At 34.5% G+C, this 20,615-nt stretch overlaps 1 protein-coding gene across 8 annotated transcripts in view; it reads left to right on the top strand.

Moving 5' to 3' along the window:
• Positions 1 to 19,169, top strand: part of LOC148610870 (double-stranded RNA-specific editase 1-like) — a 41,829-nt gene extending 22,660 nt beyond the window's left edge. For all 8 annotated transcript variants that reach the window (XM_088590707.1, XM_088590708.1, XM_088590705.1 and 5 more), the window contains 4 exons: positions 4,302 to 4,526; positions 4,962 to 5,537; positions 7,448 to 8,113; positions 17,927 to 19,169. In XM_088590707.1, the coding sequence (XP_088446833.1) occupies positions 4,302 to 4,526; positions 4,962 to 5,537; positions 7,448 to 8,113; positions 17,927 to 18,447 (1,988 nt within the window). In that variant the 3' untranslated portion in view covers positions 18,448 to 19,169. The remainder of the gene's footprint in view (positions 1 to 4,301; positions 4,527 to 4,961; positions 5,538 to 7,447; positions 8,114 to 17,926) is intronic.
• Positions 19,170 to 20,615: the final 1,446 nt, after the last annotated feature.

A 20,615-nucleotide genomic window follows, 5' to 3' on the forward strand; every position in this document is an offset into this window, starting at 1 on the left:
TTTTTTGTTGGAAAATTTCATTAATTTCTTGCAAAATTTGTGCAGAAAGGAACTGATGATATTCTGGAACAGCCTTTTTGTAAATTTTCGGATCTGCCCTTGCATTTATTTAAGGTGCTTAACTTTACAATAAAAGCTAGAGCTGATAACATTTCATGGCCATATTAATGTAACATTGATGAGGGTTCTATTTACCATGATGCATATTGATTTCAAAGAACTTTTAGACCTGTTCTGAGATCAATTTCAGCAATGAATAAAATTCCCAATGGTTTAATTCAATTAAAAACTGAACTCTGACTTTTTCAGAAGTTAGATTAGATTTAAAGTAAAAGAGATACCGCTGACATTGAAATTGTCTTGTGATCAATAAGATCCTGATCTCCTGGGAGGCTTCAATTATTAATGGAATCAAAAGTGTAGAAATTTTATTAAATACAATGATACTGGATTCATGTGCTGAAGTTGGCAGTTTATTTCCCCCTTTGGTGATAGAACAGTCTTATCAAATCTTTAGGAATAGTAATTTGAACTGAAACTTTTCTCTCAGGATTGTATGTATAAATTTAATTAGATTGATAGACTGTGTATAGAACTTCCATTGTACAGCTTACATTGCTTTGTCAAGAAAACTGAAAGATGTTCAAAATTAAGTACTCCAGCCTTACTAAAAGGATGTATATTGTACAATGATTTTTTTTTCAATTAAATATGGTATGAGTTATTGAATCCTTACTAGTTGAAGACCTTAAGGTGACCTCTGAAGGTATTTACTGTTTTGGATTGAAGTTGGTGCATTTGTTACATAACTGGTCTTTTTTGGCTGGAGTGCACTCATGCAAATCTGCTTATAGAATGGTGAATGTTGGGCAGGTGACAGGGTGGGGAAAATATTTCTGTAACATTTTTTTCAGCTATGATAAATCACAGCCATTAGATTTTTTAGACACAACTTTAGTATGGGGTCCCATATCATAGAATACAATTTCAGGTCTGTCCCACTTCCACTTCCTTTTTACGGCAACCTGGCCATTTTTGTCTTTGACCCATTTTTCTATTGAATATGTGACTACACATTGATATGGTTATATTTATCATAAAAAATTACTAGTACCCTCAGTCCCTGTGTTTTATTAAAGAATCATTTGATTAAGTTCAGTTTTAATGTGTTCAGGCTTTAAAACTTGTCGACTATTGTCTAGGTATCAAACATTTATACTTGTGTATCTATCCTTCATTATACATGTACTTGGGTATTTGTAACTGGTTATCTGTCTATCATCATACATGTGCTTGGGTATTTGTGACTGGTTATCTATCCATCATCATACATGTACTTGGGTATTTGCGACAGGTTATCTGTCCATCATCATACATTTACTTGGGTATTTGCAACTTGTTATCTGTCCATCATCATACATGTACTTGTACTTGAGTATTTGTTACTGGTTATTTATCCACAGATACCCTTTAATATACGTATAAATGAAATATTGGGTGTTGCTTGTCATTTTATCACATTGATTAATTAAATGTTACATGTACAAAAATCTACTATTCATACAAATATGGATGTCACACAATAAAAGTGTCAAAAGATAAGACAATAGAGGAAGCTATCAGTATAAAATAGATTTTTCTCATGAATGTTTCAGAGTACCAGTACTCTTAAGCCAAAGGGAAGAAAAATGTGAAGTGGAATTCACTGATGAAAAATAAGTCAGGATTGAGCTATAACAGAAGTATCTTGCCTTTGGACTGATATAGTAATCTTTACTCCTGATTTATATGACATAGTCTGTGTAGGTAGATTAGTCCGAAGTCCAAGATCCATAATTCCTGACTTTTATAGATGTAAGCGTATGATATAGTGTCTAAAGGACATCAACCGTCTTCTCAGCACTGAATCAATATCATCTTTTTGTATCCAAGTATTTATTAATACATCAATTAAATTGTGTACCAACTAATTGTGAGCAGGTGCTGTGACTGACACTCTATTCTTTAATAATGTAACTTGGGATAGAACCATCTAATTTTCTTGAATTGTCTTTTAACGAAGAAAGATGAGTTTGAATTAACTCTCCTATATCGACAACAAATAAAGTATGTATTTTCTTCTTTCTGTAGAATGTTGATAGTTCAGTAAAGGCCTTTCTGTAGAATGTTGATGGTTCAATGGAGGCCTTTCTGTAGAATGTTGATGGTTCAATGGAGGCCTTTCTGCTGAATGTTGATAGTTCAATGGAGGCCTTTCTGCTGAATGTTGATGGTTCAATGGAGGCCTTTCTGTAGAATGTTGATAGTTCAATGGAGGCCTTTCTGTGGAATGTTGATAGTTCAATGGAGGCCTTTCTGTGGAATGTTGATAGTTCAATGGAGGCCTTTCTGTAGAATGTTGATAGTTTAATGGAGGCCTTTCTGCTGAATATTGATGGTTCAATGGAGGCCTTTCTGTAGAATGTTGATAGTTCAATGGAGGCCTTTCTGTGAAATGTTGATAGTTCAATGGAGGCCTTTCTGTGGAATGTTGATGATTCAATGGAGGCCTTTCTGTAGAATGTTGATAGTTCAGTGGAGGCCTTTTTGTAGAATGTTGATAGTTCAATGGAGCCCTTTCTGTGGAATGTTGATAGTTCAATGGAGGCCTTTCTGTGGAATGTTGATAGTTCAATGGAGGCCTTTCTGCTGAATGTTGATGGTTCAATGGAGGCCTTTCTGTAGAATGTTGATAGTTCAATGGAGGCCTTTCTGTGGAATGTTGATAGTTCAATGGAGGCCTCTCTGTAGAATGTTGATAGTTCAATGGAGGCCTTTCTGTGGAATGTTGATAGATCAGTGGAGGCCTTTCTGTGGAATGTTGATTGTTCAACGGAGGCCTTTCTGTAGAATGTTGATATTTCAATGGAGGCCTTTCTGTGGAATGTTGATAGTTCAATGGAGCCCTTTCTGTAGAATGTTGATATTTCAATGGAGGCATTTCTGTAGATTTCTATTTTTTTTTTATTATAATGCTCACTTGTGGTAGGACATTTATTTTCCACATTTAACTGTTTATTAGTATTCAGTAATAGGCATGACTGTTTCCAAATTTTTATCTTAATGATAGTTTTAGGTTTTATTAGTGTCATCAAGTTCCATTGATGTGAAATGTTTAGTTGGTATCAAGTTATGATTTCTAGAAGAAAAAAATAAAAAATACTGAGGCTAAAATTAATATTAAGTTTTCCTTTACCTCTGGTCCTACCCAAATAACTTCATTGCCATTCTCTGACAAGATTTATTTTTAATTTTCAAAGCAACAATTTTCACTTTTATGGTCATGGTTTTTACAGGATCATATGACCTTTGGGAAGTATTTTCCCTATCTACCTACCCAGAGCTAAGGTTGGGTAACAGGAAACAAACATTATTTTAAGGATGGCCTGATATTTGTTTTTTGTTTCTACAGTAAATGGGAGATAATACAGAAGGATCTTAGATAATTAGGTTTAAGGAAGAAGCAATGAACTGAAATTGTTTATTTATTTCACATAATTTAGCAGAATCTCCTGTGCAGAGGGTATATTCTCTTTCAAAGCATTTCGCCTTTGTCACACTCAAGGCTAAACCCCATCCCTTTATGCAAATTATTACAGTACACAGTACAAAATTGCCTTGTATGTTTTTCCATATGTTCCTGAAATATATAAAAACATTTGTTTTTCATGTGTTTTTCATATGTTTAGGACCACCATGAAAAACATGAACAAATATTTTTTTCAATTAAAGTATAAATATATAATACTCTCATTAAATTTTTTAAGGTAAAAAAATGTTTCCCAGATAATTTCAATCATTAAAGGTGCATGTTTTCATTTGAATTGGGGCAAAATCTGCAGTTCATGAGTTTTAATGGGCAAAAACAGATGTTTCCATATGTTTTGAAACATATGAAAACATGTGTTGCATTGTTTTCCTGTGTTTGCAGATTTGTAATGAGTAGTGCTCATGGGATTTTGTCCACATCCTGCATAGCAAAGCCTACAATCATGTTGTGTGATTTTTTCCACATCCTGTTTGGCAGAGCCTACAAGCTAGCAGAGTGATATGTAGTGAAACTGGAAGCAGTTATAGGTCTGTGGAGGAGATCATGGATCTCTTTAGAGCATGCCAATCTATTTCTTCAGTACTTTTCTGATGTCACATTATCAGTAAATCATTGACCTTAAAATGTATTTTATTCAGGAAAATATCCACTACAGAATTTTTATCAGGTGACAATTTGTTAGACTTTCCTCAATCTGTTTTTGTCATTGCAGACCTTTGTGATGAACAGAAGGTAGAAAAGGGAGAAGATACAGCTACTGAAGTAACAGAAGGAGGGGAGAAAATGCTTGGAAAGCGAGGCTATGATGATGCAGGTGGAGCAACACTACCTAGCAAGAAAAAAAGGAAATCTAATGGACCATCACCTCCTAAAAATGCCTTAATGCAGCTAAATGAACTGAAACCAGGATTAGAATTTAAATTTGTGTCACAGACAGGTAAGAAATTCAAGTTAAAGTGATTACACAGCTGTCAGGCATATGTGTACACCCATCAAACATTTTACATGTACAAACTCTGACCCAACAGACTTTGTACATGTACAATGTGTTGACTGTAATACTTCGTTGGCTCAGTAATCATAGAATTTATATAGTGGAGTTCGTAAATTAAATTGAATTTTGTTTTATTACTAATGTTTTACCCGGTTTGACGACAATGACTTCGTAATTGAGAAGTCGATGTATATTTTAACCATATACATGTGCTAAAGTTAAGATAGGAGGTTTCAATAATGGGCATTTGCTCACAGATTTCATATTTTTACAGTAACAAAAAAAGTAACATGAAAGAAAGAATGAAAAATAATAAATGACCCAAATGTTTCAATATATTTCAGACAGAAATTTTATAGATGCTTTGTTATTTGACAGGTCCAGTTCACGCACCTGTTTTTAACATGTCTGTAGAGGTCAATGGGATGGTATTTGAGGGGTCAAGTACAACTAAAAAGGCTGCTAAGTTAGCTGCAGCAGAAAAAGCACTCAAATCTTTTGTCCAGTTTCCAAATGCTTCTGATGCCCATCATGTAGTGGGGCCAAAGGTCAATGAAACAGATTTTACATCTGACGTGTCTGTAGATCCTCAGGATACTGTGTTCTTTAACAACTTTGAAGAATCAAAAGATGATAAACTAAATGGCACACCAGTGTCAACAGTAACCATGACAACGAATGGTATCAACAATGCATCATTACCTAAAAAATCGACAGTTCCTATAAATCCTGATGGAAAGAATCCTGTTATGATATTAAATGAATTACGCCCAGGACTGAAGTATGTATTTGTTAATGAACATGGTGAAAGCCATTCTAAATTGTTTACAATGAAAGTTGAAGTAGATGGAGAGATATTTGAAGGAACAGCCAGGAATAAGAGAATTGCCAAGTCTCGTGCAGCTGCAGCAGCACTCTTTAAAACCTATAAAATAGATACTTGTCAGGCTCCAGGTTAGTATTGTATACATATAGATTTGAATAGTACCTCTCATATATAACCAAACTTGTCTCTCAATGAGGACAGATTTGTAATGTAGACACATGGCATGGAGGACCAGTGAGAAGTATATTATGCTGCTAGCCTTTGGTGGCATGAAGGACTGGTGAGAAGTATATCATGCTGCCGGTCTTTGGTGGCATGGATGACTAGTGAGAAGTGTATCATGCTGCCAGTCTTTGGTGGCATGAAGGACTAGTGAGAAGTATATCCTGCTGCCAGTCTTTGATGGCATGAAGAACTGGTGAGAAGTATATCGTCCTGCAAGTCTTTGGTGGCAGAAAGAACTGGTGAGAAGTTTACCATACTTCCAGTCTTAGTTGGCATGAAGGACTGGTGAAATGTATATCATGCTGCCAGTCTTTGGTTCCATGAAGGACTGGTAATAAGTAAATCGTCCGGCCAGTCTTTGGTGGCATGAAGAATTTGTGAGAAGTATATCATCTTGCCAGTCTTTGATGGCATGAAGAACTTGTGAGAAGTATATCATCCTGCCAGTCTTTGGTGGCATGAAGGACTGGTGAGAAGTATATTATGCGGCCAGTCTTTGGTCCCATGAAGGACTGGTGAGAAGTATATCATGATGCCAGTCTTTGGTGGCATGAAGGACTGGTGAGAAGTATATCATGCTGCCAGTCTTTGGTGGCATGAAGGACTGGTGAGAAGTACATCATCCTGCCAGTCTTTGGTGGCATGAAGGACTGGTGAGAAGTACATCATCCTGCCAGTCTTTGGTGGCATGAAGGACTGGTGAGAAGTATATCATGATGCCAGTCTTTGGTGGCATGAAGAATTTGTGAGAAGTATATCATCTTGCCAGTCTTTGATGGCATGAAGAACTTGTGAGAAGTATATCATCCTGCCAGTCTTTGGTGGCATGAAGGACTGGTGAGAAGTATATTATGCGGCCAGTCTTTGGTGGCATGAAGGACTGGTGAGAAGTATATCATGATGCCAGTCTTTGGTGGCATGAAGGACTGGTGAGAAGTATATCATGCTGCCAGTCTTTGGTGGCATGAAGGACTGGTGAGAAGTACATCATCCTGCCAGTCTTTGGTGGCATGAAGGACTGGTGAGAAGTACATCATCCTGCCAGTCTTTGGTGGCATGAAGGACTGGTGAGAAGTACACCATGCTGCCAGTCTTTGGTGGCATGAAGGACTGGTGAGAAGTACATCATACTGACAGCCTTTATGGAGTGAAGATTGTTTATATATTTCTAGTTTTTAATCTGAAAAAAAAAAAAACACAAAGAAAACATTTAATAAAACTATTTATTTAATTTTATTCTCAGTACAACATACATTTTAAACTTTCAAAGTTACAAATTATAAACATAATTTTTAGTATGGATATATTTATGAAAGGCTTGTTCCTTTGTGAATGAAATGTGAATTTAAATCTACAAACATGTAAGGGAATATTCTAATTTGAATTGATTCAGGTTAAAGTGATGCTAATAATGTTATGTACATTCCATTTTGCAATGAAATGCACATTCTGCAGTTGTCTTATTGCAGTATTATCTCAATCTAATACTAAAGTGCATAGGTGTGTGTATGCAAATTAAATGTGTACAGGCATTTCTAATTATGAATTGTATGTGTAAAGGTGTTAAATGGTAAGAAATGACATCATTCACATGTGAAAACTCTAGCATATTTATTTAATGAGCATTAGATGTGACCAAGACACAAAAATGAAATAATGGAATGCCAGCAATTCAAAAGATAAAAGAATTAGAAAAAATACCCTTAAATTATGAAAGCCTTACACAAAGTTTCAAAGTAGAGAGATATGATAGGTACTCCATGGATATTGATTGTTCATCTTAATTTTTAACCTTTTGTTGACATGTTTATAGATATGAAGCCTGTGAGTAGAGATAGCACTATAGAAGTATCACATGAACTGGCTAATACAGTCTCAAAAATGGTGCTTGATAAATTCAGTGAACTCACAAATAACTTTACCACACAGTATGCTAAACGGAAAGTTTTGGCAGGAGTTGTCATGACAACAGGTGACAATCTGGATTCTGCCAGAGTTATTTGTGTGACAACAGGAACAAAGTGTATTAATGGTGAGTTTATAAGTGACCGAGGTCAGTCAGTGAATGACTGTCATGCCGAAATCTTAGCCAGACGTTCATTGTTGAACTTTCTGTATAGTGAACTTAATAAATTTCTAACTGGGAATCAAACATACTGTGAGAATGTTGTGTTCATCAAACGTGAAGAAGGAGGCTATAAATTGAAAGACAATGTCAAGTTCCATCTTTACATTAGCACTGCCCCCTGTGGGGATTCAAGAATCTTCTCTCCTCATGAGGCTAAGACAGAGGAGGATCCTCATCCTAACAGAAAGGCCAGAGGTCAACTGAGGACAAAGATAGAATCAGGAGAGGGCACTATTCCTGTGAAACCTTCAGGAGTTACGCAGACATGGGATGGCATTCTCCAAGGAGAACGACTCCTGACAATGTCATGTAGTGATAAAGTGGCCAGATGGAATGTACTTGGTATACAAGGTGGGTATTGTGGAGTTAATAGCAGAAAATAACCTTTTCTGGCCTCTGTTTGTCTTGTTTCGTTGTTTTTGCCTTTAGTTTACTTTTACGTTACTTGCATATATAGGGGCAACTATTTTGCTGTACCTGTGTATAATTATGTTTTGGAGCCAGCTTCAGCCTGCCCTGTGGTGTGAGGGTTTCCTCATCATTCATTGAAGACAAATGAGTGGCCTTGGGCTGAAATTTTCATCCTGGTGGGGTAGTTGTCTCTTTGACATATTCACCATACTTATTCTTGTTACATTTTCATTTGTTTATTATACATGACTTATGACATGGGGTCTCAGACCTAGTAAACCTGTAGACAAAGTGACTTAAGACATAGGGTATCAGGCCTAGTAAACCTGTAGGCAAAAGAGACTTATGACATGGGGTCTCAGACCTAGTAAACCTGTAGACAAAGTGACTTATGACATGGGGTATCAGGCCTAGTAAACCTGTAGGCAAAAGAGACTTATGACATGGGGTCTCAGACCTAGTAAACCTGTAGACAAAGTGACTTATGACATGGGGTATCAGGCCTAGTAAACCTGTAGACAAAGTGACTTATGACATGGGGTCTCAGGCCTAGTAAACCTGTAGGCAAAAGAGACTTATGACATGGGGTCTCAGACCTAGTAAACCTGTAGACAAAGTGACTTATGACATGGGGTCTCAGGCCTAGTAAACCTGTAGACAAAGTGACTTATGACATGGGGTCTCAGGCCTAGTAAACCTGTAGACAAAAGAGACTTATGACATGGGGTCACAGACCTAGTAAACCTGTAGACAAAGTGACTTATGACATGGGGTATCAGGCCTAGTAAACCTGTAGGCAAAAGAGACTTATGACATGGGGTCTCAGACCTAGTAAACCTGTAGACAAAGTGACTTATGACATGGGGTCTCTGGCCTAATAAACCTGTAGACAAAGTGACTTAAGACATGAGGTCTCAGGCCTAGTAAACTTGTAGACAAAGTGACTTATGACATGGGGTCTCAGGTCTAGTAAACCTGTAGACAAAGTGACTTAAGACATGGGGTCTCAGACCTAGTAAACCTGTAGACAAAGTGACTTAAGACATGGGGTCTCAGGCCTAGTAAACCTGTAGACAAAGTGACTTAAGACATGGGGTCTCAGGCCTAGTAAACCTGTAGGCAAAAGTAACTTATGACTTGGGGTCTCAGACCTAGTAAACCTGTAGGCAAAAGTGACTTATGACATGGGGTCTCAGGCCTAGTAAACCTGTAGACAAAGTGACTTAAGACATGGGGTATCAGGCCTAGTAAACCTGTAGGCAAAAGTGACTTATGACACGGGGTCTCAGGCCTAGTAAACCTGTATGCAAAAGTGACTTATGACATGGGGTCTCAGGCCTAGTAAACCTGTAGACAAAGTGACTTAAGACATGGGGTATCAGGCCTAGTAAACCTGTAGACAAAGTGACTTAAGACATGGGGTATCAGGCCTAGTAAACCTGTAGGCAAAAGTGACTTATGACACGGGGTCTCAGGCCTAGTAAATCTGTAGGAAAGAAACAGAGAAATAGTTTTAAAGTTGCCCATGTGAGAATCCATTTGTTTCCATAAGTATATGGAATTTGTTATTATTAACCAAGAGCTTTGTTTTTAATGAACATGTAATATTTTAAAACCATTTTATTGTGAATACTAGTTAGAACTTTTGAACTTTTTTTCTGGTCATTAGTGAAGTCATTATCATACAGAACATGTCATTTACACAATAGCATTCTGATTACACAACATATTAGTTTACTAATTAATAACAAATTTTCTACTTTGTGTTAATAGTATTTACTGCCTCTTTCTGGCTCATTCAGATTATGTCTGTTTATTAGGGCATTAAGTTTATAATGAAGAAGACTTATGTCTGCTGCCAGCTTATTAACAAAGAAATAATTCACCAAAATGATAGGAACAAGATTGGGTTATTAATAATGGATGCAGTTGTGATATTGCTTCAATAACTCTAATGATAAAATTGGTAATTGCATTTTATGATTTAACCAATGAAAAGTAACACATATTATAGTATTGAACTTCATTCTGATTGTCTGAATAAAAACCAGAGCTTGACAAAGTAACTTAAAATTTTGACTATTGAATTGAAGGGTTATATACTGCTATTTATTTAAATGAAAATGATACTCCATCAAATACAACATTTCTACTTTTACCCAAGGGAGATAATTTATATTGCTTATAGTCTTGGCTTATTTTTTTAAGTTTGATTTTTAACTTAAAAGTGGTGATTCACAAACATGTATATAAATCTTTCGTTGAAGATTGGAGCAGGATAAGGATAGATCTTCATATTTAACAGTGATTTTAAGTATAAAGTCAGAAATTCTTAGGATCTAAGAGTGTTTGCAATTTTTATACATAACTAACTTTCAGTTTAGATCTGTTCATCTAACAGTATTGCCTTTCAACTGTAAATGTATTACAAGAGTGCATTCATCAGTTCTGTACCAATTCTAGGCCATAATGAAAATCTGTCATCATTTGCTCACTTGTCTAGTTGACTTAGCCTAGATGAAGTTATTATAGTAATAAAGCTAATAGAATTACTCATTCTCACCAGATAGAATAGGTCTGAACCAACTGATTTATTTTCTTCTGAAAAAAAAAGACAAAAAAAATGACACAATGTGAAAAGTGGTATTGTTGTGCAGTCTGGAAATCTTGCATGGCTCTACATTAGCAAATGAAAAAAAAAAACAAAGATAATCAGTGGTGTACAGAAACTACACAGTTTTGTATAGTTTGCTGTATTATGGCTGATAAACTATCAGCTTGCTGGCTGTGTTGATTGATATCAACATACAAATAAACATGGTACTAAAGTACTGATAATTTAACTTTATTCAAAATACCATATCTCAATTTAAGTTACACCATACCTTGTTTTTCTGTATACCAATAAATTGCCTAGATTTATGTTCCCATTATTGAGAGAGCATCTGAAATGTACCAACAATAAATTCTGGTAATTAAGATTTACTGGGATATTATCATCTTTAATTAACTGCTATTCCTTTATGTTTGATTAGTTGTTTATTTGGAGAGGATATTGTAGTTAAGTATTTAGGTGTTGATTTCATTATCACTTTTAGTTTTTTTAACTGGTTTAGTTGTACATGTTCACCTCAAGTGTAAGTTCATGGTTAAATTTTGAACTGTTAGCTAACCCCATCTTTTCAAGTCAGGGTTTTGAGTCCACCATTGCTCCCTCAAGGGATAAGGTCATCCTTAGACTTGTTGCAAGTCCCTCTTTATTATATATATAACACAGAGAATCTATGTAATAAACCTCTCTGATAACACCACTACTCTCTGTAATAATTAGTAGATTTGCTATCAGAAGGATACATGCAACCAATAAACTTTTTCATGTACATTTTAATGAGAGGGACTTGTAGCTAGTCTAGCTCATCCTACGAAGTCTTGATCGCTCTCTCAAAGTAGCAAAGGTGAACTCAATATTCTGAATTGGAACTTATCCATATCTAGGATTTTAACTGCTTCTCTATCAATATTATACAATTGTATACAGTTGTATAGGTATAAATTTAGCAAAGCCCTAATAACAGAAAGAATAAAACAAAGTTTGGCTTATAAGTTGTCTTAGGAATGTAACGATGGAGAAAGTGCTATTCCATGGGTTTCATAATCTGAGTAACAGAAAAGGTACAGAAAATGTAATCATGTCTGCCTTCTTCGGGGGAGAGAAAGTCATACTTTTATTTGGGAAGACATTTTATACATTTTTTTTTATTCTATACATACTATCTTTACATTTCAACTGCTTAACAATACATTAAAGTGCAGACTGGTTAGTTGATCTTTGACCCCTCTGCTATTTAATTAAAAAAACTCTATATATCAATAGAAGAATAGCACAAAATAACTGTTGTTTCTTTCCATTGGAACATGACATAGTCCTATATATATACCCTATAGGCTTATAAAACTAGAGAAAACCCAGAAAAAAAAACTGAAGTACATTCTGATGGTCATCACAGCAGTCATTAAACTCACATAGTCATCAGAATTACTAAACTTATAATGATGCTATTGTACAGTGTACTGTTGACTATATCAGGAATCTAAAATGACATGTCAGAATGAAGCATCTTGCATTTACCCAGTGTAATTTACTGATCCTTGGGGTTTTCTGCCATAAATTTATTCATCATTTAGATTTATTCACTGTGAGTTGCAGTCTCCCATTTGAAATAAATTGTTTTTTCGCTCATTAACCCAACTATCTTCAGTACAATCAGTGTAGTGAGTTGTGAGAATCAGGCATAAAAGGTGCATACTAGTCCATAGTCACTAATCTGTCCTTGTAACATACTAGACACTAATCTGTCCTTGTAACATACTAGTCACTAATCTGTCCTTGTAACATACTAGTCACTAACCTATCCTTGTAACATACTAGTCCATAGTCACCAATCTGTCCTTGTTAGTCTAGTGTATACATACTAGTCCATAGTCACTAATCTGTCTTTGTTAGTCTTGTGTATACATACTAGTCCATAGTCACTAATTTGTCCTTTTAACATACTATTCCACAGTCACTAATCTGTCCTTGTAACTTATTAGTCCATAGTCACTAATCTGTCCTTGTAACATACTATTCCATAGTCACCAATCTGTCCTTGTTAGTCTAGTGTATACATACTAGTCCATAGTCACTAATCTGTCTTTGTTAGTCTTGTGTATACATACTAGTCCATAGTCACTAATTTGTCCTTTTAACATACTATTCCACAGTCACTAATCTGTCCTTGTAACTTATTAGTCCATAGTCACTAATCTGTCCTTGTAACATACTATTCCATAGTCACCAATCTGTCCTTGTTAGTCTTGTGTATACATACTAGTCCATAGTCACTAATCTGTCCTTGTTAGTCTTGTGTATACATACTAGTCCATAGTCACTAATCTGTCCTTGTTAGTCTTGTGTATACATATTAGTCCATAGTCACAAATCCGTCCTTGTTAGTCTTGTGTATACATACTAGTCCATAGTCACTAATCCGTCCTTGTTAGTCTTGTCTATACATACTAGTCCATAGTCACCAATCTGTCCTTGTAAGTCTTGTGTATACATACTAGTCCAAAGTCACTAATCTGTCCTTGTAACATACTATTCCAAAATCACCAATCTGTCCTTGTAAGTCTTGTGTATACATACTAGTCCATAGTCACCAATCTGTCCTTGTAACATACTAGTCCATAGTCACCAATCTGTCCTTGTTAGTCCTGTGTATACATACTAGTCCATAGTCACTAATCTGTCCTTGTTAGTCTTGTGTATTATTGAAATTTTAAAAGCTGTTGTTACAAGTAGTGGAATGACAGTACATTCTATCAGAGTGGTGGTCTTCAAAACTATGGAATGATGATTAAAAATTGCGGAATGTATGTGCCAGAATGATGTTTTTGAATATTGTGGAATGACAGTTGAATATTGTAGAATGACAGTTGAATATTGTAGAATGACAGTGTAAGAATGATGTTTTTGAATATTGTGGAATGATGATGTCAGGGTGATATTTTTACAAATAGTGGAATTAATGTGTCAGAGTGTTACAGATAGTGGAATGACACTTTCAGAGTGATGTTGTTACAGATAGTGGAATGAAGCTGTCAGAGTGATAAAATGACAATGTCAGGGTGATGTTGTTGCAGACAGTGGAATGACGATGTCAGGGAGTTACAGACAGTGGTATGATGATATAAGGGTGGAATGACAATGTCAGGGTGATACTGTAATCTACATCTGATTCTAGTTTTCTAAAATCTTTAATTTTTTTTATCATTAAACTTTATTTATAGTTTTAACTACTTTATGTTGTTGTCTTCCTCAATTCAATCCTTGTGGATGTTTTTTTTTCTGTTTTAAGAAGAAAATGATTTCCTGCTTGTGTAAGAGTAATCAAGTGAACCAAGGTTATAGCGGCAATCAAAAGAATGTAATCCAGGGACAAAGACCAGACATGGAAAACAGACATACACAACAAAGAACATAAAGTAACTAAAATCATACATACAAAGTAACAAGAGGAAATGAGCAACTTGGACTCCACTAAAAACTGAGAGCATGGACCAGGTGCACTGGTAGGGTAAGCGTCCTGCTTTTCTAGAAACACCTGCCGAGTTGCTCATAAAAAGTCAAGTCCGGGGTAGACAAAGGAGGAAAGGAAGACTATGACTCGTTGAATAATTCAGTTTCCATGGTGCAGATGGGTACACCATAATGATCCACGAGTTCATGATGACGACCATAAAACTTCTGTAGTGAAGGGATGTTGCCACAGATGAAAGGAAAGTTGACAATTCTGAATGAAAAATCATCACATTTGTTGTAAAGTTTGGTTAATAGTTTTCCTTTTCCATCGATTTCCAAGTGTAGGTCAAGATATGAGGCTGACTTCACAGTGTCTGTAGTATCAAAAGTTCTTTTGGGTAGATGCGATGTATCAAATCCCCGAAATTAGGATTGTTTAAAGATAATACGTCGTCTATATAGCGGAAACTGAGATTGAAGGATCTAGCTAAACGATATTATTTCTTTCTGATCAGATCAGCTATAAAGTCTGACTTATAAGAGTGAAGGAATAGGTCAGCAAGTAAAGGAGCACAATTTGTTCCCATTGGAATGCCGACCATTTGTTGAAAAAGACGTCCACCACACTGGACAAATATGTTGTCGATTAAAAATTCCAGCATTTTGTAAACATCTTCCTCTGTATATTTGGAAGATGATTTGGAATTATTTCTTACAAAGTATGAGGAATCTCTACCAAGAACTGTAAAGAAGCATTCCAGTTTTATTGGATAATGCTATATTGTGGTGAAATGAAACCTTGATTGACATTAAACTAATCACTATTGGTTATTAAGTTATCATTGGAAGTCTTAACTTTGACCTTTAGTATAAGGAACTAATCTAAATGGTACATTGATCAAAAACACTTAAAGGAAAGGTTAAAACTCAATCATTAGTATGTTAGGAGATATACTGAGTATATTTATGACCTGCTGTTTTTTGATGGGGAACAAAAACTTCTATGCATGTTTGTTCACCCTCTCAGGAATGTTTGACATTTTGAACAGTTCAGTTGTCTTGTATCATTGGAGATAATGATCGAATTTAGTCTCTTAAACATAGATTTGAGCATTTCTTAAATTTTAAGACATGCTAATTCTCTTAATGCTTTGGAGTGCTATTTTATAATTGTCTGTGCATCTGATTTTTGTTTTTATGGGCTCATTTTCAAAAAGGCATATATGATGGACAATATGGTATGTGGCCATTTGGGGTATTTTACAGTTTTCAGACTATAACTTTATTGTGATTGTATATATTTTCATGAAACTTTGGTAATAATTTATTTTTATTGATGTAAGCTCTCTTTCAATTGTTTTAAAATGGAACTTTAAAAAATGTGGCAGTTCCTATATTTGCCTATTAACAAGCATTTTTTTATGTAACTTTTGTTAAAATGTTTATGTCTATTAATGTAAGCTGCCTTTTGATTTTTATATAATTTAGATCACTGTAAACTGCAACAAATTTTGAAGCAATTGTATTTTAGCTATTTTCAATGAAAAACTTATGATCCAAAAATCTAAACTTTCAAGAATATATTTTTCAAAGAACAATATAACACAATTTGAGGAATGATCACGATTATAAAACTGTACAAAAGCAGTTTTATAAAAAAAACACAAAATAAGGCATCCCATTTTTAGACTATAATTTAAACATGCTTCCACCGAATACCATGACACCATGTGTAACTTCTTAAAATGAGATTTCAATATTTGCCCTATTTGTTCAGGTTTTGACCTCTGCACGGGTATCTAGCTGAACTCTACAAAGTATTTTATTAAATTTCTCTTTGCTGAGGAATGCTGATAATTGTCCGTAATTCCTGAGGAAAGCTTCTACAACATGTTTCCAAGAGCTGCTTCTCTATTTAAGATGCTTGTAGAAATTTGTCATATAATATTAATGTTTTAATACCATTTATTTTCACTCATCATTGCAGGCCATGTTTATCCAATATGAAGCATATTAATAAATTCTAATTTGTCTGACCTTTCATAACTGATATTGTCTTTGTCTGATATTAAACTTTCTGTCAGAGACATTTGTATGATAGACAATGAACTAAATCCAGGGAGAATACTTTTTATCCTAAGCCCCAATGATCCTGGTAGGGATGATAGATTAGATTAGGGATCTATTATGTGTAGCATAAGTTTATAGGTATCATTCCTGTAAATGCTTGTTTTCAAAATATTGTAGTATATATTGCTTTTATTATTTACATGTATATATTTAAAAGTACCTGAAAGTTGGTTTTTTTTTATCTTTGTCCCATTGAAGTTTGTAGATGAACATTCAATGTCATGAATGCTACATTTCTCAAGGTCATATTAAAGATCATTTTGAAGATCAGACACCAAAGATCAACAGGTTTAATTAGAAATAGAGTATGCAAAACACTCAAACCAATAGTTTGTAAAGGTGATGATGTGATAAACATTACTTCTGGAACTGAAGATGAAGTCATCTATCTACCAGGACAGATAAGATGGATTGCCGTTGGTTCTACATATCTTAGATGACAGAAAATGTTTCTCTTTGATGAAGTGGGAAAATCTCATTACATTAGTACAAATTCTTTGGCTGTGGATCATGGACTGACATTTTATCTTTACACCTTATTTTGTTAAGGGTTATATAATATAATTGTCCTGGGACCTTATAAATCCTTCCTTAGTGCTATTCAGAGGTTCAGTGAGATGAGGAAGACAGTGATAACCACCTCTATCTGTCAGAGCAAATGTGTGAGTGATACTGAGTAAAATGGTAAAATTTGTTTATGGTCTGTCTGCCTGTTTTATTTATCTACTTCATGTTGACTGTAGGATTAAATTGTAGATGTGATTTCATTAATATATGAAATATAATGTAAACTTGATATAAGTTTCTCCAACATCTGATAACTACCTTTATTTTAGTGTTAAAATATTTACCATGGGAACCAAACAAACGTCACCATGCAATATACACCCACATTGCACTATTGCAAATATAATGAGCAATAATCCACACAAAGTACCTCGTAGTAACTATATTGCAGGCTCAAGCAATAACATACCTCTTCAAAAATATATTGCAGGTTCAAGCAATAATATACCTCTTCAAAAATATATTGCAGGTTCAAGCAATAATATACTTCCCAGCAAATATATTGTAGGATCATATAGAATCTTTATTGTGACAAAAAATATTCATTCCATAACTTTATATTATGACTGTGTTGACATATGACTGCCATGACTATAGTCACCCTGGATACATGATCATTTATATATCTGTCATGATAGGGTACTTGACGTCTGTAGTAAGATGACATGGAGATTACTTACAGTGACATACTAACTGTCTCATGTATTAAGTTAATTTCTAAGGTTGATTATTGAAGTTTAAGAATCCACCATTTTCTCCCTTTTGTTAAGAACATAAATGATGGGGTGTTTTTTGCAAAATGAACATTAATTCTCTATATAAATTGAAAGCATAACATTCTTTATCACTTGCAAATAAAAAAGAGTTGTGTTTGAATAAAATTGTATGTATTGACAGGTTTACATTCTTGCTGATGATAAAAACAGGAATTTTTATAAAAAGAAAATATGGTAGTGAAATATATAAACTAGTTTTTTTTTTTATTGTTTCAGGGGCATTGTTAAGTCATTTTATTGAGCCAGTTTACTATGACAGCATCATTTTGGGTCATCTCTATCATGCAGAGCACCTGTCCCGTGCAGTATTTGGACGACTTGGTGGAATCAAAGACATCCCAAAACCTTTCAAACTCAATCAACCATTTCTTAGTGGGATTAGAAATCCTGAGAGTAGAAATCCTGGCAAAGCTCCAAGTTTTGCTGTCAACTGGTGCATAGTAAATCCATCCTTAGAAGTCATTAATACAACAACAGGTAAAACAGAACAAGGTGGTGTCTCTAGACTGTGTAAACAAAGTTTATTTAATCAGTTCTCAAAGTTACAAGGTAAAATCTCTTCTGTAGTGAAGACATCGGACGTGTCTGATCAACAGTTATATTCTGAAGCCAAGGGGTCTGTAATGGATTATCAGTTGGCCAAGGAGGAACTGTACAATACATTCCAACGAGCTGGCCTTGGTGTCTGGGTTAAAAAACCTTTAGAACAAGATATGTTTCCTTTGGTTCAGTTGTAACATCTGCTGGTATTAGTCCTTTGGTCCAGTTGTAACATCTGCTGGTATTAGTCCTTTGGTCCAGTTGTAACATCTGCTGGTATTAGTTCTTTGGTTCAGTTGTAACATCTGCTGGTATTAGTCCTTTAGTTCAGTTGTAACATCTACTGGTATTAGTTTTGAATGCATTATTTCTCAAATGTAACTTATCTTAAAACAAGAAGGAAAAAGGAAACTAAGATGCTGATAATTATCTGTTATCAAGTGTAGTTTAATATATATCTGTTTTGTTTTTTATTGTGTTTGATCTTTTTATCTTAAGTTTAAAATTGTCAATATTAATATTTTGATTGTGATTTGATGAGGTACTATACTGTATAAGATATAACAACTCAGTAACCTTATAGATTTTAATGCCATTAGTATTTACTTATTATATGTTGCTGTTAAAATGCAATGTATCTACTGCAATAAAAGATGTTAAGTATTGTTGGTCAGACTGCAATACAATTTATACTTCAATAGAGAGGCTTAAATATGAATACACATCCTGATACATGTAGTCATGTCTCAAAATCATCAATTGTTATCATGAATTTTTTATTGTGTGTAAGTAACCTACTATGTTTAAGGAGGTATTTGAAGCAAAAATGTTAGAAACGGGACCAAAAAAAGCATATTTCATGGTAATTCACTGGGTACATTGAGGATAAAGATCTGATTTTAATTTATAACTGAATAGAGAGGCCAATCCATGTGATTTAATTTCCATCAACTCTGTTGTTATTTAATTATTTTTATTAATTAAATCTCTCACCTTAGTTGTATTGGAAGGGAGGTAACTCAATTTAATTTGAATGTGGTAAACCAGGGTAAAAGAGAAAATTTTGTATATAAGTCCAAGGTGATTTTTAAAACCACTGAGGATAAAATTTGTATTTTATAATGCTTTTCTGAATGTCATCTTCACAGTTTATAAATCTATATTAATATTTTTTAATGCAATTATAAGAATGCACATTGTCATGAAACTATACAAATGATGTTATTCTGAGATAGAAACATTGTACTGTGTATACCGGTATTTTTGTCTGAAATATAAAGTTACTAAGTTTTCTCTTTTAACCACTTTGATACTACTGAATCATTTTAAATAATGTCACAATTGAATTCTAAATTTTGTAGTATATTTTAGCATTAAATGTATCAATGGTAGTCATCAAGTTTTTTGCCCTGCATTTTTATACGACCAAAAATTTTACGGTCCTATAATGGTGCCATTGTCGTCATCTGTAGGCACTTCAACTTCCACTTAATAACTGGAGTATAACTGTTAAGATATTTTAAAAAATTGAAAAAGGTGTCATTCAACAACAGGGAGTCTGGGACGGATTTCTGGGGTTGTGACCTGAACCATTTAGGAATTAAGCGACAAAAAGGGCCAGAACAGGCATTTTCATGATGTGCAGTCAATAAATTGAGTATGTGTGTATAGATCTGTATAAAATAGTAATCAAGGGAAAATGAGAAATTACACCACAAGGTGCCATACCGCAAAAGGGTGCCTGAGATTGATTTTTGGGGGTTGTGATGAACTATTTAGGAATAAGGGGGGGAAAAGGGACAGAGAACAATGTTTTTTGGTATTGCTTGGAAAATAACTTTACCTCAAGTGAATGCATCTTCTTTAATATTGGAGAACAAGATGCCATACTACTAGAGGAAGGCTTAGATAGATTTTTAGGGTTATGACATGAACTATTTTGGAATTAGGGGTCAAAATTCATTTTTTTTTGTTTGGACAGTAACTTGAGTAAATGTGAATGGTTCTATTTTAAATTTTACCATTATTTGTCATTCCACAAAACGATAATTGGAAATGAATTTGGGCTTGTGACTTGAACTGTTAAAGAATAAGGGCCTAAATGTCGTCTGAAACCAAACATTTTAATGACTTTAGTAAAATTGATAAGATCTCTTAGAAGTTGTAACATACAGTGCCACACCACCAAAGGTTAGCCAGGTTTTTTTTTTTTCTTTTTTTTTTTGGAGGTGGGGGGGGGGAGTTGTTTGTGACCTCAACCAGGGGACAGAAACAAGCATTTTTCTGATGTCCCGACAATAATTTAAAATCTTGAAATTTTATACCAATGTGCCATACAGTAGGAGGAAGATCGGTTTGTTTTGAT

Source organism: Perna viridis, chromosome 7, assembly GCF_037379345.1.
Source record: "Perna viridis isolate PV_CMFRI_1.1 ecotype Kerala chromosome 7, ASM3737934v1, whole genome shotgun sequence".
NCBI classification, from domain to species: Eukaryota; Metazoa; Mollusca; class Bivalvia; order Mytilida; family Mytilidae; genus Perna; species Perna viridis.